The sequence below is a fragment of the Dromaius novaehollandiae genome, chromosome 18, assembly GCF_036370855.1.
Source record: "Dromaius novaehollandiae isolate bDroNov1 chromosome 18, bDroNov1.hap1, whole genome shotgun sequence".
Lineage (NCBI taxonomy): Eukaryota > Metazoa > Chordata > Aves > Casuariiformes > Dromaiidae > Dromaius > Dromaius novaehollandiae.
In genome coordinates, this window is record NC_088115.1 from 15,445,994 (window position 1) to 15,461,897 (window position 15,904).

Here is a 15,904-nt window from a genome sequence, read left to right on the forward strand (position 1 = left end):
GGCTGCGCGATGCCGTTGGCGGCTCCCGGGGAAGCAGCACCGCGCGCCCGGACGGGTGGCACCGGCACCCCCGAGGTGAGACCCCGTCTCCCGGTGTATGTGGGGAGCGGGACCCGGGCAGGGGGGGCGATGGGGCGACGGGGGCCGGAGCAGGCCCCTGGCAGCAGGCACAGACCCCGCGGGCAGGGCGGGTGGGTTGGGGCTGGGGAAGGGTTAACGCGTTCCCGCTGCAGCCCCCCCCCCCCCCCCCCCGTGCGGCGGCTCCCCTGGGGACGCGCAGGGGCTGTGCTTGCCTTGCCAATTAGCCAGATCTGGTTTGCGCCTAATTGGCATCCCCCGGGCCCCCCCGTGCTCCCCCGCCCAGCGGTGCAGCCCGCCGTGCCCCGGAGCCCCGCGCTGCGCAGGGGGGTGCACTCGCCCCCGGGGGCCTCTCCGGCCCCCTCGGTCTTGGTGCGGTCCCGGTGCCCTCGGGTCTTGGCCACACGCAGCTCCGGGGGCGGGAAGGGAGATCCCCGCGGGCACAGCCCTGGCTCTGGTACCGCCGGAGAGCGGTGGCACTGTCCCCGTGCCCAGAGCCGATGGTGCTGGAAGGGGAGCAGGAGCGGTGAAGGGGTCTGCCGGGCACCGGGAGGAGGACGGGGACGGGCCGGGAGCCCCCCAGGGGGAGCAGGGGGAGGTGGGACGCCCCGCAGCAGGCACAGGGCTGCACGGGATGGGTGGCAGCAGCAGGGGCTGCTCCGGGCCGGGGCAGTCTGGGGTCTTTGCAGGGCCTGGGGCAGGGCCAGCGTGGGGTCCCCGTGGTGCCCAGGGCAGTTTGGGGGTCTCTGTGGTGCCAGGATTGGGATCTGAGCACTGCCCAATACCCCTCCCCGGGCTCTGCACCCCTCCCCGTGCACCCTGCACCCCTCCCCGTGCACCCTGCACCCCTCCCCGGGCCCTGCACCCCTCCCGTGCACCCTGCACCCCTCCCCGGGCTCTGCACTCCTGCAATGGACCCAGCACCCCTCGCCGGGCTCTGCACCCCTCCCGTGCACCCTGCACCCCTCCCCGGGCCCTGCACCCCCACAGTGGACCCAGTACCCCTGGGCAGGCCCAGCCCCCTCCGGGCACCCCGCCGCCAGTCCCGCACTGGTCCCAGCAAGGCGGCGGCACTGGCGGCCCCGGGGGTCGCGGCATCCCCGTGGGAGGTGCTAATTTGGGGGGGGGAGGCTCTGGCCAATCAGAACGCAGCGCTCGGGTTTGGCTTCCCCATTCCTGGAGGACGCCTCTCTGATTGGCTCAATCGTGGCCTGGTCCAGCCAATGGGAGCGCCGGGTGCGGGGGGTGTGCCGCCGGGGTTTATGAATGGCGCGGCGCGGGCCGCATCCTGCCCGGGGGAGCGCGGGGCTGGGCCGGGGGCAGGGCCGCTGCCAGCCCCCCCGGCACCATTGGGTCCCCCCCAGTTTGGCACCTCTGGGTCCCCGCTGTGGCCCGACGCATGGCACCCAGCCCAGGCTGAGAGCAGGGCCTCACCCACGTGGCAGTCGCCCAAGAACGTCCTGTTTTAAGCCAGTTTTCTTCAAGTCGGTAAACGGGGGCAGGAGATTAACAATGAGCATCTCCGATAGCAGAGCGCGGCCCCCCGGCAGCAGGGCGGCCCCCCGGCAGCAGGGCATCCCTCCGGCCTGCGGGGACCAGGACACGTCCCTCCGCCCTGCAGAGACCCGACGGTCACCCTGGCCTCCCCCGAGAAGGGGGCTGGACCCCCTGCCCGGCCCCGTGCACGGGCAGCTCCGAAACGTGCCGCCGGCGGGCAGGCACGGGGCAGACCCGGGGCGACTGCTCCCGTCGGAGCCCGGCCACCCGCCGGCCCAGCCGAGCCCAGCTCGGGGCGCAGGCGGGAGGAGCCCGGCCCCCTGACGCCCCGTCTCCCCTCGCAGCCGGTCCGCGGTGGAGGGCCATGGTGCTGGTGCCCAACAGCACGGAGGTGGCGGGGGCGGGCGAGGCGGCGCGCGCGGAGCCGGAGCGGTCGCCCTGCGTGGTGGGCAGCGTCCCCGTCGTGTACTACAGCCTCTTGCTGGGGCTGGGGCTGCCAGGTGAGCGTCCGGGGGCCGCGGGCGGGATGCGGGGGGCAGCGCCGCGGGGGGCACCCGTCCCGCTCCCGCCGCGGGGATGGAGGGGGGAACCCGGCCGGCTCCCCTAGCCGCGTGGCGGGTGCCGCGGCGGCAGGGACAGATGGCATCTGCATGGCACCGGCTGACACAAGGAAGAGATTAATCGGCTCGGCAAATCCCCCCGCGCGGCGATATTTATATCTCTCCCCCCTCAGCCCTCCCCGGGCCCCAGGTGGGGCCCGGGCACCCTCGGGACCCCGGCGCTGAGCCCCACCGAGGGCGCCCGCCCAGGCACAGCCCCGGCGTCTCACCATCTCGCTCCGCTCCCCTCCTCCAGTGAACGTCCTGACGGCCGTGGCCCTGTCCCGCCTGGCCACGAGGACCAAGAAGTCATCGTACTGGTACCTGCTGGCCCTGACCACCTCCGACATCCTCACCCAGGTCTTCATCATCTTCATGGGCTTCATCCTGCAGACAGCCATCCTGGCCCGGGCGGTGCCCAGCACCTTCATCCACATCGTCAACGTGCTGGAGTTCACGGCCAACCATGCCTCCATCTGGGTCACCGTCCTGCTCACCGCGGACCGCTACGTGGCCCTGTGCCACCCGCTGCGGTACCGCGCCGTGTCCTACCCCCAGCGCACCCGCAAGATCATCGCGGCCGTCTTCGCCGTGGCCCTGGCCACGGGCATCCCCTTCTACTGGTGGCTGGACGCGTGGCACGACGCCGACCCCCCCACCACCCTGGACAAGGTGCTCAAGTGGGTCCACTGCGTCACCATCTACTTCCTGCCCTGCAGCATCTTCCTGGCCACCAACTCCGTCATCATCTTCAAGCTGAAGCAGCGGAGACACTCGGGGGGCCGCCGGCCCTACGTGGGCAAGACCACGGCCCTCCTCCTGGCTGTCACCACTGTCTTCATGGTGCTCTGGGCGCCCCGGACGATCGTCATGATCTGCCACCTCCACGTGGCCTCGGTCAAGAAGGACTGGCGCGTGCACCTGGCTTTGGACATCGCCAACATGGTGGCCATGCTCAACACCGCCCTCAACTTCTGCCTCTACTGCTTCGTCAGCAAGACCTTCCGCCGCACGGTGGGCGAGGTGCTCCGGGCCCACCTCCGGCACAGCACCCGGCCCGGGAGCGGCCCCTTCCCACCCCCGGCCCTGAAGCCACCATAGCTGCGGGGCGGCACGGCCCTCTGGACCCGGGGCTGCGGCGCTTGGTGCCTGCGCAGCCTCCTGCTCCTCCCGAGCATCCCCGGGACCCGGCTGAGACCCTGCGCCGGGGACACTGCTCCCGCCATCCGTGGAGCTGGGGTGCTCACGCGGGTGGTGATGGCAAGGGGAGACCTCTCTACTCGCCCGGCTGCGCCCGGTTGCGGTCACTGATTTGGTCCCACCTCCATTTCGGGGTGTGCTGCCTGGCGCCGGGCTCCTGCCGCGTCGCGGGGCTCCCCCGTCCCGCTCCCCGAGTCGGCACCGGCACCGGCACGGCCGCTCGGCCCCCGCTCCCCGGCGGCAGCACCCGGAGGGTGCCGGGAGCCCTGCCCTGTGCTGCGTCTGCCGGTCCTCGCGGGCCCGTGGGGACCGTGGCTGATGGTGGCGGTGACGGTGATGGTGGCCTCACCGTGTCCCTGTCGCTGCACGTCTCGGCTGCTCTCGTGCGTCAGCTCCAACCCGAACCGAAGCGTCCCGGGAGCGCGGCCGGGCACGGCCACCTCGGGGTGACCGGGCACGGTGCCCGCTGTGTGCCGAGGGGACGCGTCCTTCCGCCTTAAACCTCCGTGCTGAGACGAAAACTCTGCCCGGGTCTGTGTCTGCTGTGAGGGGCCAGGACGGGAGGGCCCTGCACGGCGCCCTGCATCCCTCCATGGCACCCCGCGTCCCTGCACGAGCCACCCCCCTGCATGGCACCCCGCGTCCCTGCACGAGTCACCCCCCTCCATGGCACCCCGCGTCCCTGCACGAGCCACCCCCCTCCATGGCACCCCGCGTCCCTGCACGAGTCACCCCCCTGCATGGCACCCCGCGTCCCTGCACGAGCCACCCCCCTGCATGGCACCCCGCGTCCCTGCACGAGCCACCCCCCCCGCACAGTGCTGCACGAGCCACCCCCATGCACGGCGGCCCGTGTCCCTGCGTGAGCCGCCCCCATGCACAGCGCCCCACAGCCCCCCACGGCCCCCGCTCCAGCGCGCCCACCGCCAGCGCCGCCCTCCCAGTTGCACCAGCGCCAAACTGGTGCCGAGCTGGGTGAGCAGCCCGCGGCCTGCCGTCCTGCCTGTCCCCGGCTGCCAGGTGCCCGGCTGCCACCAGAGGGCAGGGACAGGTCGCCCTGCGGAGCTGGCACCCGGGCCCCCCTCACCCCCCCGCGCCCACCGGGTCTGGGCTGCAGCCCTGCCTGCCCCCCCCCCAATTCCCCTGTAAGGTCCTTGGCGTAACCCCCCCCCTCGAAACGGCCCGGCCTTTCCCCTCCGACCCCCATGGAGCGGTCTGGGGGGCTCGGCCGGGCTCCCCGGGGCGGGTGGGGGACCCGGCCCCGCTCCCGGCTCTGCCTGGGCCCCCCCACGCCGGGAGTGCAGGCGAGACCCCCGCCCGGGCGGGTGGCACCGGGAGCCGCTCGCTCCATTAATCCCGGCATCCGAGGCGCGGCGAAGGCCGCGGGCGAGGTTAGGCATTAACCCAGCGCGCCTCCCCCCTGGGCTGCTCCCGCCAGCCCCGCAGCAGACCCCCCGCCCGGCTCCCACCCCACCGCCCGGCGTGGCGGGGGGGCTCGGCGGAGGGGGGAGCCCCCCAGGCCGGCCCGCGCCCACCGGCGCTGCTTCGCTCCGGGAGGGCGGTGGGACCGTGCTGACCACAGCCGCCCGCGGCCGGGGGCTCCTTTCCGGACACAGCCGGCTCCGATGGAAAACAGCTCCCCGGCCCCCGTGTAAACACCGGCGGCTGGAAGCAGCCGGGGGGGCGGCCAGGCCCGGCCCACAGGCCCAGGTAGAGCCGTCACCTTGGCCGGGGCGAGCCGCCGTGCCGTGCCGTGCCGTGCCGTGCCGTGCCGCGCCAGCCGCCCGCCACGCCAGAGCAAAGGTAAGCCTGGAAAAAATGTGCCCGGCGTGCCCGCGCCATCGGAGCAGGCCTGCTCCCGCCCCACGAGCTCGCCGGGGGGGCCGGCTGCGCCCTGCTCCCGCGCCGCGGCGGGCACCGGGGCCGTTTGGTCCCCGCGGGCGGGTGGCATGTGGCAGCAGGGCCTCCGCGGCGGTGCGTTTCTGCAGGACCTACAGAAACCCCCCCCCCCCCCCGAGCCGAGGGGCACACGGGGAGCAGCGGGAAGCCGGGAGCATCTCCAGGGGAAGGAAGGGGGAAAGCGGTGCCGGGCGCCCGCCGCCCCCAGCCCCGGCAGCGCATCCGGACCCCCCCCCCCCAGCAGCACTGGGGGGGGGCGAAGGGCTGGGGCGGCCGCCAGGAAAGCAGCCGCGGCCCCCGGCTGCGGAAGGAAGCAGCCTCCGAGAGGCCGCGCGCCTCGGCCTCTCCGCCGGCCCCGGGCCCGGGTCGGCTCCCCGCGGGGGCGGCAGGAAGGCGGCCGCGGCTCTCGGCGGCGCTTGTCCCGGCACGGGGTTTTCCTGCAGCGCGGAGCGGGGAAACTGAGGCACGAAGGCGGGGAGCGGGCAGAGCCCCCGCAGCCCGGCTCCCACGCCCGTGCGTGCCGCGGGGGAGGCCACGTCCCCCCAGGACGGCTCTAGGGACAAACCCGCTCTAGAAAGGGGACGGGCGGGAGGGCAAGGCGTCCCCACGCCCACGCCGCAGCGCCGGAGCCGCAGGTGACTCAGGGCGGCGGAGGCGGCTCCCACGGCCCCGTGGGGCGACCGTCCCCTCCCGTCCCGTCCCGTCCCGTCCCGTCTGGCCGCGGCAGGAACCCCGCAGGCGCGTGAACTTTGGGCCGCATCCTTCACCCACTTGCTTCACTCTCCCAAAATAGCAGCGCCTGCCTGGAAATCCCCCCCCCCACTCGTGCTGGCAGGGCGGTGGGTGCCCCGCGGGGTCTCCCCCGCGCCCTGCCGTGCCCCAGCCCCGGGGCGACCATGCAGCAGCCCTGCGCGGTGCCAGGGTGGGGGGTGCCGGCCGCTCCCCCCGCGCCCACCCGGGCCCCCCCCGCAGCGGCGGCGCCTGGCCGGGGCCGCTGGGCCCTGCCAAGGGCTTTAGCCGTCAGCTGACATTCCTCCGGGAGGCCCCTCGGGCCGCCGCGGCCAGGGGGTTCCAGCCGGGAGCCGGTGTACGTTACGCGGCGGGGGGCCCGGCGGCCGGGAGAGCCCCCCCGGGGCCCGGGGCACACGGAGCGGGGAGCCGGGGCAAAGCCGGGCGGCCGCGGAGCCGCGTTCCCACGGCCGCAGCGGGCTGAGACCCCGCAAACTCGTTGCACGGAGCGCCACGCGGCGCCGGCGCCCGGCCCGGCCCGGGGGGCGCGGGGAGGGGGGGGCGCGGCGCGGCGGGGCAGGTCCCGGCCGGTCGCAGCTCGGTGCCGGGCGGAGGCGCAGCCCGGGGAGGGGCCGGGCAGGCGCGCACGGAGCCGCCGGCCCGGGGCTCGCCCGCCGGCGCGGCGCTGGCTCGGCTCGGCGCGGCACGGCACCGGGCGCTGGAGCCGGTGAGTGGGGCCCGGCGGGGCCGGGGGCTGCGGGCAGCGGCACCGGCACCGCGTCCGCCCGCCCCCGCGGACTCGCTCGGCCGGAAAGTTGGGGAAGGCGCTGGGCAAGTTTGGCAGCCGGTACCGAGCGTGGGGCGCGGGGGAGCTGGGGGAGCCGGGCCGGGAGGTGCGGGGGGGACCGGGCCGGCCCCGCCGGCGGGGGCAGAGGGGAACCGGGTCGGTACTGCCGGGGCGTGCAGGGGGAACCGGGCCGGTACTGCCGGGAGGGGCAGGGGGGAACCGGGCCGGCCCCACTGGGGCAGGCAGGGAGGAACCGGGCCGGTACTGCCGGGAGGTGCCGGGGGGGCCCAGGCCAGCCTCGCCAGGGCGTACAGAGGGAACCGGGCCAGCCCCACCGGGAGGTTCAGGGGGGAACCGGACCAGCCAGGCTGAGTCCAGTGGGACCAGTACAGCCTGGGGGGTGCCGGGGTCCCCCTTGCTGGGGGCCACAGGGGCTTGGTCCTGCCCCGGGGTCGGGGGTCCCCGTTTCCCTCCCGAACGGGCAGACCCGGCCCGGAGGGGCTGTGCGGTGCCCGGACACCTGGGTTCCCGTCCCGGCAGGGGCAGCAGGACCCGGACACCTGGGTTCTGCAACGGCTCTGGGCCCCCCTGGGTGTGGGGGCCGCCCGGACTCCTGGTCCCGCTTGGCAAGTGGGTGAGAGGCAGCGGGGAGGGTCGTGGGGGCTCGGACTCCCGGGCTCTGCGCCCAGCCGGCCCCGTGGGTGACCTTGCAAGAGAGGTTTCCTGCCTGGCTTCCTCCCCGGCGCAGCACGCGAGCGAAGGGGTCTGCGGCATCGGCCGCTTCCCCCTCTCCTGCAGCCGCCCCCGGCCCCAGCAGCCATCCCGGGCGCGGGGGGGTCCGAGGTGCCACACAGGGCTGCGGCCGCCGGGCAGTTGCATGCGAGCGTGGGGCGAGAGGAGCGGAAGCGGGGCGGGAGAAGCCGAAAAGGGGAACCCGCCGGAGGATGCTGAGACGTGCGCGGGGCCGGGGCGGCTCAGTGCCGACGCGGGTGCCTGACGCTCCCTCTCTGCCGCAGGGTCCCTGGGGCTCCCGCTCGGCGCCCGGCGCGCGGTGCGGGATGGGGACGGCGCCGGCGGCCGCGTGCGTCCTGCTGGCCCTGCTGCCGGCGTGCCGCGCTCAGACCGGCCCCCCGCCCGGGTGCGGCGAGGACCTCTCCTCCCTCTACTACAACCTCTGCGACCTCTCGGCGGCCTGGGGCATCGTGCTGGAGGCCGTGGCCAGCCTCGGCGTGGTCACCAGCTTCGTGCTCACCATCGTCCTGGTGGCCAGCGTCCCCTTCGTGCAGGACCCGCAGAAGAAGAGCCTGGTGGCCACGCAGGCGGTCTTCCTCCTGGGCACTTTGGGGCTCTTCTGCCTGACCTTCGACTTCATCGTGGGGCCGGACTTCTCCACCTGCGCCTCCCGCCGCTTCCTCTTCGGCGTCCTCTTCGCCATCTGCTTCTCCTGCCTGCTGGCGCACGCCCTGGCCCTCAACTTCCTGGCGCGGAGGAACCGGGGGCCGCGGGGCTGGGTGACGCTGGCGGTGGCCCTGCTCCTGGCCCTGGTGGAGGTCATCATCAACGCCGAGTGGCTCATCATCACGGTGGCGCGGCGGGAGGGCGGCTCGCCGGACCCCTGCAAGGTGGCCGAGGCCGACTTCGTCATGGCGCTCGTCTACGTGATGTTCTTGCTGGTGGCCGCCTTCGGCGCCGCCTGGCCGGCCCTCTGCGGCCGCTACACGCGCTGGCGGAAGCACGGCGTCTTCATCCTGGCCACCACCGGCCTCTCCATGGCCATCTGGGCGGCGTGGACGGCCATGTACCTCTACGGGAACCAGCGCGCGGGCGGGAAGCCCGGGTGGGACGACCCCACGCTGGCCATCGCCCTGGTCTCCAACGCCTGCGCCTTCGTCCTCCTCTACGTCATCCCCGAGGTGACGCACGTGACGCGGCGGGGCCCCGAGCAGGCCTACGAGGACGACGTCTACCCGACGCGCGGGGTGGGCTACGAGACCATCCTCAAGGAGCAGAAGTCGCAGAGCATGTTTGTGGAGAACAAGGCCTTCTCCATGGACGAGCCGTCCTTCAGTAGGCGCCGCGGCGGGCCGAGCGCGCGGGGTCCCGGCTCGGGAGCGCCGGAGGGGCCGCGGCACCGGGAGCGCGTCCCCCGCGTCACCGCCTGGCCGGGAGCAGCCCGGGCGGCCGGGAGCGGTGCCTCCGAGCGATGCGGCTCCCCGAAACACGCCCGGCTGGGTTTACCGGTCTGGGCCGCGCGCGCGGCGCGGGCTCGTTAAAGCTGCTAACGAGGCCGGGGCGGGCGCGGGGGGCGGCGCTGGCGGCAGGCAGCCCCCAGCTCCGCCGTCGCCCTCTCGTTGCAGCCAAGAAGCCGGTGTCGCCGTACAGCGGGTACAACGGGCAGCTGCTCCCCAGCGTGTACCAGCCCACCGAGATGGCCCTGATGCACAAGGGGCCCGTGAGTGCGGCCGTCGGCACGGCCCCCGTCGGCACGGCCCCCGCCGGCGCCTCTCTGCGGGGGGGCCCTTCCCCGGGGACGCGCGGGCTGTTAACGCGCCGGTCGATAGCACGCGGCCGGGCAGCTCGCCGGCGCTGCAGGGAGCGGGCAGGGATCCCGGCCCCCCGTGCCGGCAGCAGCCACCGGTCCCCCTTCCCACGCTGGGGCCCGTTGTAACGGGGTGCGGCGAGGATTTGTCCCCTTGCCTTGCCCTCCGGCGTGCGTGGGACCGGGACCCTGCCCGGGGAGGGCGGTCGCTGCATGGGCTCCTGCAGGCAGGGGGATGCTCGGGGTCCCGGCGTGGGTCTCCATGGGCAGGGGGATGCTCGGGGTCCCGGCGTGGGTCTCCACGGGCAGGGGGATGCTCGGAGTCGCTGCATGGGCTCCCACGGGCAGGGGGATGCTCGGGTCCCAGTGTGGATCTCCATGAACAGGGGGATGCTCGGGTCCCAGTGTGGATCTCCAAGAACAGGGGGATGCTCGGGGTCGCTGCGTGGGCTCCATTGGCGGGGGATGCTCGTGGTCCTGGCGTGGGTCTCCAAGGGCAGAGGGATGCTCAGGGCGGCCACGGGCAGGGGGACGCTCGGGGTGTCCCGCGCCTCTCAGCGCCTCCCCCCCTCTCCTTCCCGCAGGCCGAAGGTCCCTACGACGTGATCCTGCCGCGCGCCAGCCCCGCCAGCCCGGCGATGGGCAGCGCCAGCTCCACGCTGCGAGCCGAGGACGCCTTCGCCGCGCAGGCCCGGCACGCCGCCGCCAGCTCCCGCGACGGCCGCGGCTCCCAGGTCTGTTAATGAGCAACGGAGGCGGCGCGGACGGCACGGGAGGCAGCTGGTGCCAAGGTTCGGCGCCCGGCCGGGGTGCAAAGTCCTCCCCGCGCCGCCGTGCCCCAGCGCCGTCCCGCTCCGCCGCAGGTGCCGTCCCCCTACGGCAGGAACCGCTGGTGAGGGGCCCGCGCCGGTCCGTCCCCCGGGGGCTCCCGCGGCCTCGTCCCCCCCCGCCTCGCCCGGAGCCGCTTCCCGAGCCGCCCAGCCGCCGCCTCCGCTCCGCAGCCTCGTCCCCCGGAGGATGCCGCGTCCCCGCCGTCCCCGCCGCCTCGTCCTGCCTCCGCCGCGCAGGGGGGACCGCCGAGCCCCGCGTCTCGTGCTGCGCCCCACTGGCCCCGCCGGAGCCACCGCGTGCTCCTGGCCCTGGCACCCGCCGTGCCTCAGTTTCCCCCGGTTTCCTCCCTGGCTGCCGGGCCCGGGACGGGTGCTGTGCGGGCTGGGACGCGACGGCTCTGCCTCCTCGGTGCCTTGCCCCCCGCGCGGGGCTCCCGCCGGCACCGAGCCGGCGCCCTCCCTCCGCCCGGCTTTCTCTCCGTTTTTTTTCCGTCCCTGTTTTTTTTCAGGTCAGACCCAATAAAGCCGGTTTTTCCTAAGTGGTGCTGGAGCAAGTGGCCAGTGGTGGGGAGGGCTCCGCAGCCCCACGCCCCCCGTTTCGGGGGCTTCGCGGGTCCCTCTCGGGGCGGCGAGGCCCCTGGCGTCCCCCGGCACTGCCACAGCCCGGGCCAGCAGCAAGCGTGGCCGGGGCCAGGCGGGCAGATGGGGCTGCTGGGCTGAGGCCCAGCGGGCTTGGTGCACCCGCGGGCAGATGGGCCGCCCGGCGGGAAGCGGCCCGGCACGGAGGACGTGCCAAGGTCGGGGGCGGTTTCTGCTGCTCAGATTGCCTTTCCCCTCCGCAGCGCTTTCTCCTGCCAGGCAGGAAGCCTGCGGCCGAGCAAATGGCAGCGCCATGAATTATTCAGGGCCTGAAATGCCTCCGGCAGTGGTTCGGGGAGGCAGGTGACCTGCTCTCCTTGAGCCGGAGCCCGGCTGCGGCGCCGGGCCGGGCCTGCAGCACACGCGTCCTGCACGCAGCGGCGCTCGGGCGGGAATCGTGCACGCCGCGGGTGCTCGCGCGGGGGTCATGCACACGCTGGGTGCTCACACGGGGGTTGTGCATGCACCGGGTGCTCGGGCGGGGGTTGTGCATGCACTGGGTGCTCGTGCGGAGGTTGCACACGTGCGCTGGCCCCGCCGTGCCCACGCTCCCGGCGCACGCTGCCAGCACGGGACCCCATGGGGACGTGGCACGGACGCGGGAGCTGCCCGAAGCTGCCGTTTCCAGCAGCATGGGGCTGGTTGTCGCGTGGCAGAGGCCCCGGGAGGGCTCCATGCCGCACCGGGGCTGCACCGCGGCACCCGTGTTTACCCGGTGCCGGCTGGCAGCGCGGCGGTCTCCGAGCAACGCCGGCACTCGAGCTCCCCGGGGCCGCCACCGTGGCAGCTCGCCCTTCCCTGGGCACCGGCACAGCATGGCAGGGCTGCGGGGACCCTGGCGAAGCCGGGGCCGGGCTGGTGCACGCACACCGCAGCCCCCAGCCACGCGCCCAGCCGGGACCTGCCTTCCCCGGGCGAAAGGGCGCACGAGGAGGGTCAGAGCCAGCAGTCGCCCTGCAAATGGGGTGCGAAGACACCGGTTTTGCCCCCATTTGGCATCTTGCGGGGGATAAGGGAGCTGGTGGCGTTTTGCCGTCCCGGTGCTGCCGGCGGGGCAGGCCCCGGTGCGCAGCCCTGCTCCCCGCGCCCAGCCGGCAGGGCCGGCCCCTCCGGAAGCGCGGGAGCCCGCGGGCTGTCGTCAGCCCAGCCGCAGCGGGCGGCGGGGCCCGGGGCCGGCCCCGCTCCAACAGCACCGCCTTTGTGCGGGCGCCGCGGCCCCGGGCCACCGAACAGCGCTGCCTTTGTGCCGCGCGCAGGTGAGCCCGCCGCGCCGGCCCCCAGCCCGCGCCCGCCGGGAGGCGGCAATGGGCAGCACCGTGTGGCCGGGGGGGGGTCTCAGCCCCCCCAGTGCGGCCCAGCCCGGGGCCTAACGAGGCAGGCCAAGCCCTGGGGACGGCGAGGAATGTCCCTGCCCAGTGCAAAGGGACAAGCCAGCTGTCCTGCCGTGGCCTCGGCCCCCCATCCGCAGCAGAGGGTCCTGCCACCGATTGAACACGTCCAGTGCCAGCTCAGCCAGCGCCAGCCCCCAGCAAGGGACAGTGACGTGGTGCCAGCGGGCCGGGACTGCCATCTGCCGGCAAGCCACGCAGCACAGCCGCGCGCACGCGGGGCACGGCGGTGGCCCGGCCCGGCCGCCGCTTGCAAAGCGCAGCGTCCTGCAGGCACCAGCGAAGCCGGAGGCACGGACACGCTCGCACGCTACCAGCAAACAGCCCTTTTACTGCGAGCAGGTCCGGGGCACCGCAGAGGGCCCCCGCGCCGGCAAAGAGGCCAGGGGGTGCCCCGAGCCGAGGTACCGGGAAGGGCGCAGCGGAACCCCAGGCTCAGCGACAGCAGCAGCAGAGCGGGGTCAGCACGACTGTCTCCCACGAGTCCTGGGATCCCGCACACGCACTTCGCGGGCGCGTGAGCCTCCCTCGGTGACCCTGCACAGCGAGGCCTCTTGGAGCGGCTGCGGCTCTGGCCCGGACAAGGGAGGCTCGACGAGGGTGCCGGGGCCAGGCCGGGCCTAGCACGGAGCCCGCCGGCCGGCTTGGCCGCTCCCCCGCGCCGCCTCCCGCTGCTGCTGTTTGCGTCGCTGGATGTCCCTGTAGGCCTGGATGACCCGCGCTCGCTCCTCCTGCACGATGCGCTGGCGAGCGAGGGACACTGGTGGTGCCGGGGACGCTGGGGACGCCTGGCTCTGGCCCAGGCGAGACGTCAGCAGGAGCCGCTTCCGGCCGGCCTACGGGCAGAGATGGGAACAGGTCAGGAAAGCTGAGGAAAGAAGCCAGGACGGGGCTGGGCATTGGAACAACCTGGACAACTCCAAGGAACTGTCACCAGGAGGCTGAGGTCACCATTGCCAGGCGCCTTTCCAAACCCAATTTCCAGTCCAAGTCAGGTGAGAACAGTCAGGTCCAGCCCAGACCTGCAGGTCCGCCCGAAGGGAGCCGGGGCAACGGAACGGGGTTGGACCATGCTGCCCGCAGCAGCTCACCTGCTCCGTGGGGCCCCCTCTCCTGGGCCTCGACGTGATGGTGGGGGGCTGCGTAACAACGTCGCCGAACTCCACGGTGTCTAAGAGAGAGCAGACCCCAGCATCAGGCAGGAGCTCCCCAGAGACACGCGGCTCCAGCTCTGCTCACGCCCAGCATCATCACTCCGAAAACTGCCGGAGCCGAGGGCTGCTCCAAGCAGTCCCCCTGTGCCAGACCCACCTTGGAACAAGCTCTTCTCCAACAAGGCTGCCTTCTTCTCCTCTTTCTTCTTCCGTGCTTTATCCAGTTTCTTATTCTGAAACCTGAAGAGCTGCGTTACATCCAGGGCTTATGACCGGACAGCAGAGTGAGTTTCTGCCCCATAGGATACCCTCAAGAGCGGGGGCCCACGGCTGTCCCCTCCCTGCTCTGGCATCAGCCTGCCCCCCTCCAGCCCTGCCGCAGCAGGAGGGCGATGGGGGGCTGTGACCCTGGTTTCAGAGACCTGGCCCTCTGGGACGAGCCCCACGGCACCACGAGCCACTGCCAGGGACCAGCCAGGCGCTGAACCTGTGCTGCAGCGCAGGCAAAGCACCCGTCACGCACCCAGGACCTGCTGGGGCACAGCCCTGGGCTGACTCAGCCCAGCCCCGGCATCCCGCAGCCTCGGCGGCCTTGATCTTACTCTTTCTTCCTCTTGGATTTCTCCTGGGCCGCCACCTCCTTCTCGGGCTCTCGCTGCAGCTGGTTCTTGGTGAGGAACAGGACCCGCTGCACCTCCTGCTCCATGCGGCAGATGTAGGAGCGCTCCGACTCCCCCTTCCCCCTCTTGAACTTGGGCACAGGGATGTCTCCCTGGGCCTCGCTGCCTTTCACCTGGGGCGGCTGCTTCTTCTCTGGGAGAGACCGGCAGTGAAATTATTGCAGCAACAACGATGTGGAGGTTCCTTCCCTCCCGCCGACAGCGACAGGACCAACCACCCCCGGCGGTGGCAGCAAAGACCTTTCTCAGCCGCCGGGGCCCAGCGATGCCTCCCCACGGGCCGGCAGCACGTCGCCAGAGGAACGCAGCCGAGCTCCCAGGCACCATCCCCGGGAAGGTGCGAGCCCCGTCGCCAGGATCCCCCCGGCTCCGGCTGCATCGCGGCTCCGTGGAGCTGCAGAGCAGCTCTGGGCACGCGCCCCTGCCCGGGGCCCTACCTGCCGCCCGCCTCTTCCTGACGCCGGGGCGCCTCATGGCCTCGCGGCTCTTCATCAGCTCCCGCAGGCGGAAGGGGATCTCCTGCTCGTCGGGACACTTGGGCTTCATGTTGGCCACCTTCTTCTCCTTCCTGGGAGAGAACGAACGCGGCGTGAGGCCTGTGCCGAGCCACCGGGACCGGCCCAGACACCGGACCCGAGCACGAGGGGACACCGGGGCGGCGAGACATGGATGTGACAGGACGTGGGGCCCAGGAACAGCAGGACACTGGGACCGGGGCACGGCAGGATGTGGGAGCACCAGGACCTGGGCATGGTGGGGTACAGGGACACTGGGACCCGGGCACGGTGGGACACTGGGACACCGGGACCAGAGCATGGTGGGACACTGAGGTGCACTGGGACACCGGGACCAGAGCATGGTGGGATACTGGGGGGCACTGGGACACAGGGACCAGAGCACAGTGGGACACTGGGGGGCACTGGGAGCCGGGCACAGTGAGGCACTGGGCCACTGGGACTGGAGCACGGCGGGACACTGGGGGGCACTGGGACACCAGGACCGGAGCATGGTAGGACACTGGGGGGTCACTGGGAGCCAAGCATGGTGGGGCCCAGGGACACCGGGACTGGGGCTCGGTGGGACACTGGGGGGCACTGGGACACCGGGACCAGAGCATGGCGGGATACTGGGGGGAACTGGGACCGGAGCACAGTAGGACACTGGTGAGCACTGGGACACGAGGACCGGAGCACAGTGGGACACTGGGGGGCACTGGGAGCCGGGCGCAGTGGGGCACAAGGACACCGGGACCCGGGCACGGCGGGACCGGGCACTGCGGGGCACCGGGACCGGGCGCGGCGGGGCCCCAGAGGCTCTCGCCAGGCCGCAGCCGGCCCGGGGGGCCCCGAGAGCCCCGTGCGGGCCCAGGCCGTTAGGCGAGATGATCCCCGACCGCCCCCGGGCACTGACCTGCCGCGGCGCGGGGCGGCGGCCGGGCCCCCCCCCGCTCCCGCTCCCGCTCCCGGTGCCCTGCCCATGGCGGCGCCGCGCCCCGCGCTGCCGTCCCCGCCGCCCGCTTCCCGCTGCCCTTCGACCCCGCACCGCCCCGGCCCCGCCTCCCGCCTCCCGCCTCCCGCCCTCCCATTGGCTCCGCTCGCCCCTCCGCACTCTCATTGGCTAGCGTCGCCGGGCGGCCGGGCTGCTATTGGGCGCGGGAGCTGCCGCTCCGGCGGGGTTGTGGGCGGGTCTGTTGCCGGGGTGTTGCGGCGGGATGTTGCTGCGGGCGGCGCGGGGGGCGCGCGGCCTGGCGGGGGGGCGGCGGCGGGTGAGAGCCGGGGGGACCCCGGGCATCCGCAGGGGCCGGGGCCTGCGCTTGGGGGGGGCCTGGAGCGGTTGGGGCCTGCACTGGGGGGCTGGAGCCTGCACTGGGAGGAGCTGGGGGTTG

The 15,904-nt window shown here is 73.8% G+C and overlaps 3 protein-coding genes across 5 annotated transcripts; 2 read left to right on the top strand and 1 right to left on the bottom strand.

Moving 5' to 3' along the window:
• The first annotated feature begins 921 nt into the window (after positions 1-921).
• GPR142 (G protein-coupled receptor 142) lies at positions 922-3,896 on the top strand. The gene is made up of 2 exons (XM_026112464.2): positions 922-2,075; positions 2,431-3,896. Exons 1-2 carry the CDS (start codon positions 1,940-1,942, stop codon positions 3,273-3,275), a joined length of 981 nt encoding a protein of 326 aa, XP_025968249.2. The 5' UTR covers positions 922-1,939; the 3' UTR covers positions 3,276-3,896.
• A 2,405-nt stretch (positions 3,897-6,301) lies between these two features.
• On the top strand, positions 6,302-10,372 carry GPRC5C (G protein-coupled receptor class C group 5 member C). 3 transcript variants are annotated; one of them, XM_064522821.1, is made up of 5 exons: positions 6,302-6,360; positions 7,806-8,856; positions 9,147-9,241; positions 9,913-10,062; positions 10,192-10,372. In XM_064522821.1, the coding sequence occupies exons 2-5, from the start codon at positions 7,848-7,850 to the stop codon at positions 10,222-10,224; spliced, it is 1,287 nt and encodes a 428-aa protein (XP_064378891.1). In that variant the 5' UTR covers positions 6,302-6,360; positions 7,806-7,847; the 3' UTR covers positions 10,225-10,372. The 3 variants fall into 3 exon arrangements, with proteins under 3 accessions (XP_064378891.1, XP_064378889.1, XP_064378890.1); XM_064522819.1 differs by lacking the exon at positions 6,302-6,360 and adding an exon at positions 6,663-6,729; XM_064522820.1 differs by lacking the exon at positions 6,302-6,360 and adding an exon at positions 6,793-6,849.
• A 2,124-nt stretch (positions 10,373-12,496) lies between these two features.
• On the bottom strand, positions 12,497-15,573 carry CCDC137 (coiled-coil domain containing 137). The gene is made up of 6 exons (XM_064522822.1): positions 15,430-15,573; positions 14,457-14,587; positions 13,942-14,152; positions 13,497-13,579; positions 13,277-13,356; positions 12,497-13,021 (listed from the first exon to the last, which is right to left on the bottom strand). The coding sequence occupies exons 1-6, from the start codon at positions 15,495-15,497 to the stop codon at positions 12,806-12,808; spliced, it is 789 nt and encodes a 262-aa protein (XP_064378892.1). The 5' UTR covers positions 15,498-15,573; the 3' UTR covers positions 12,497-12,805.
• Positions 15,574-15,904: the final 331 nt, after the last annotated feature.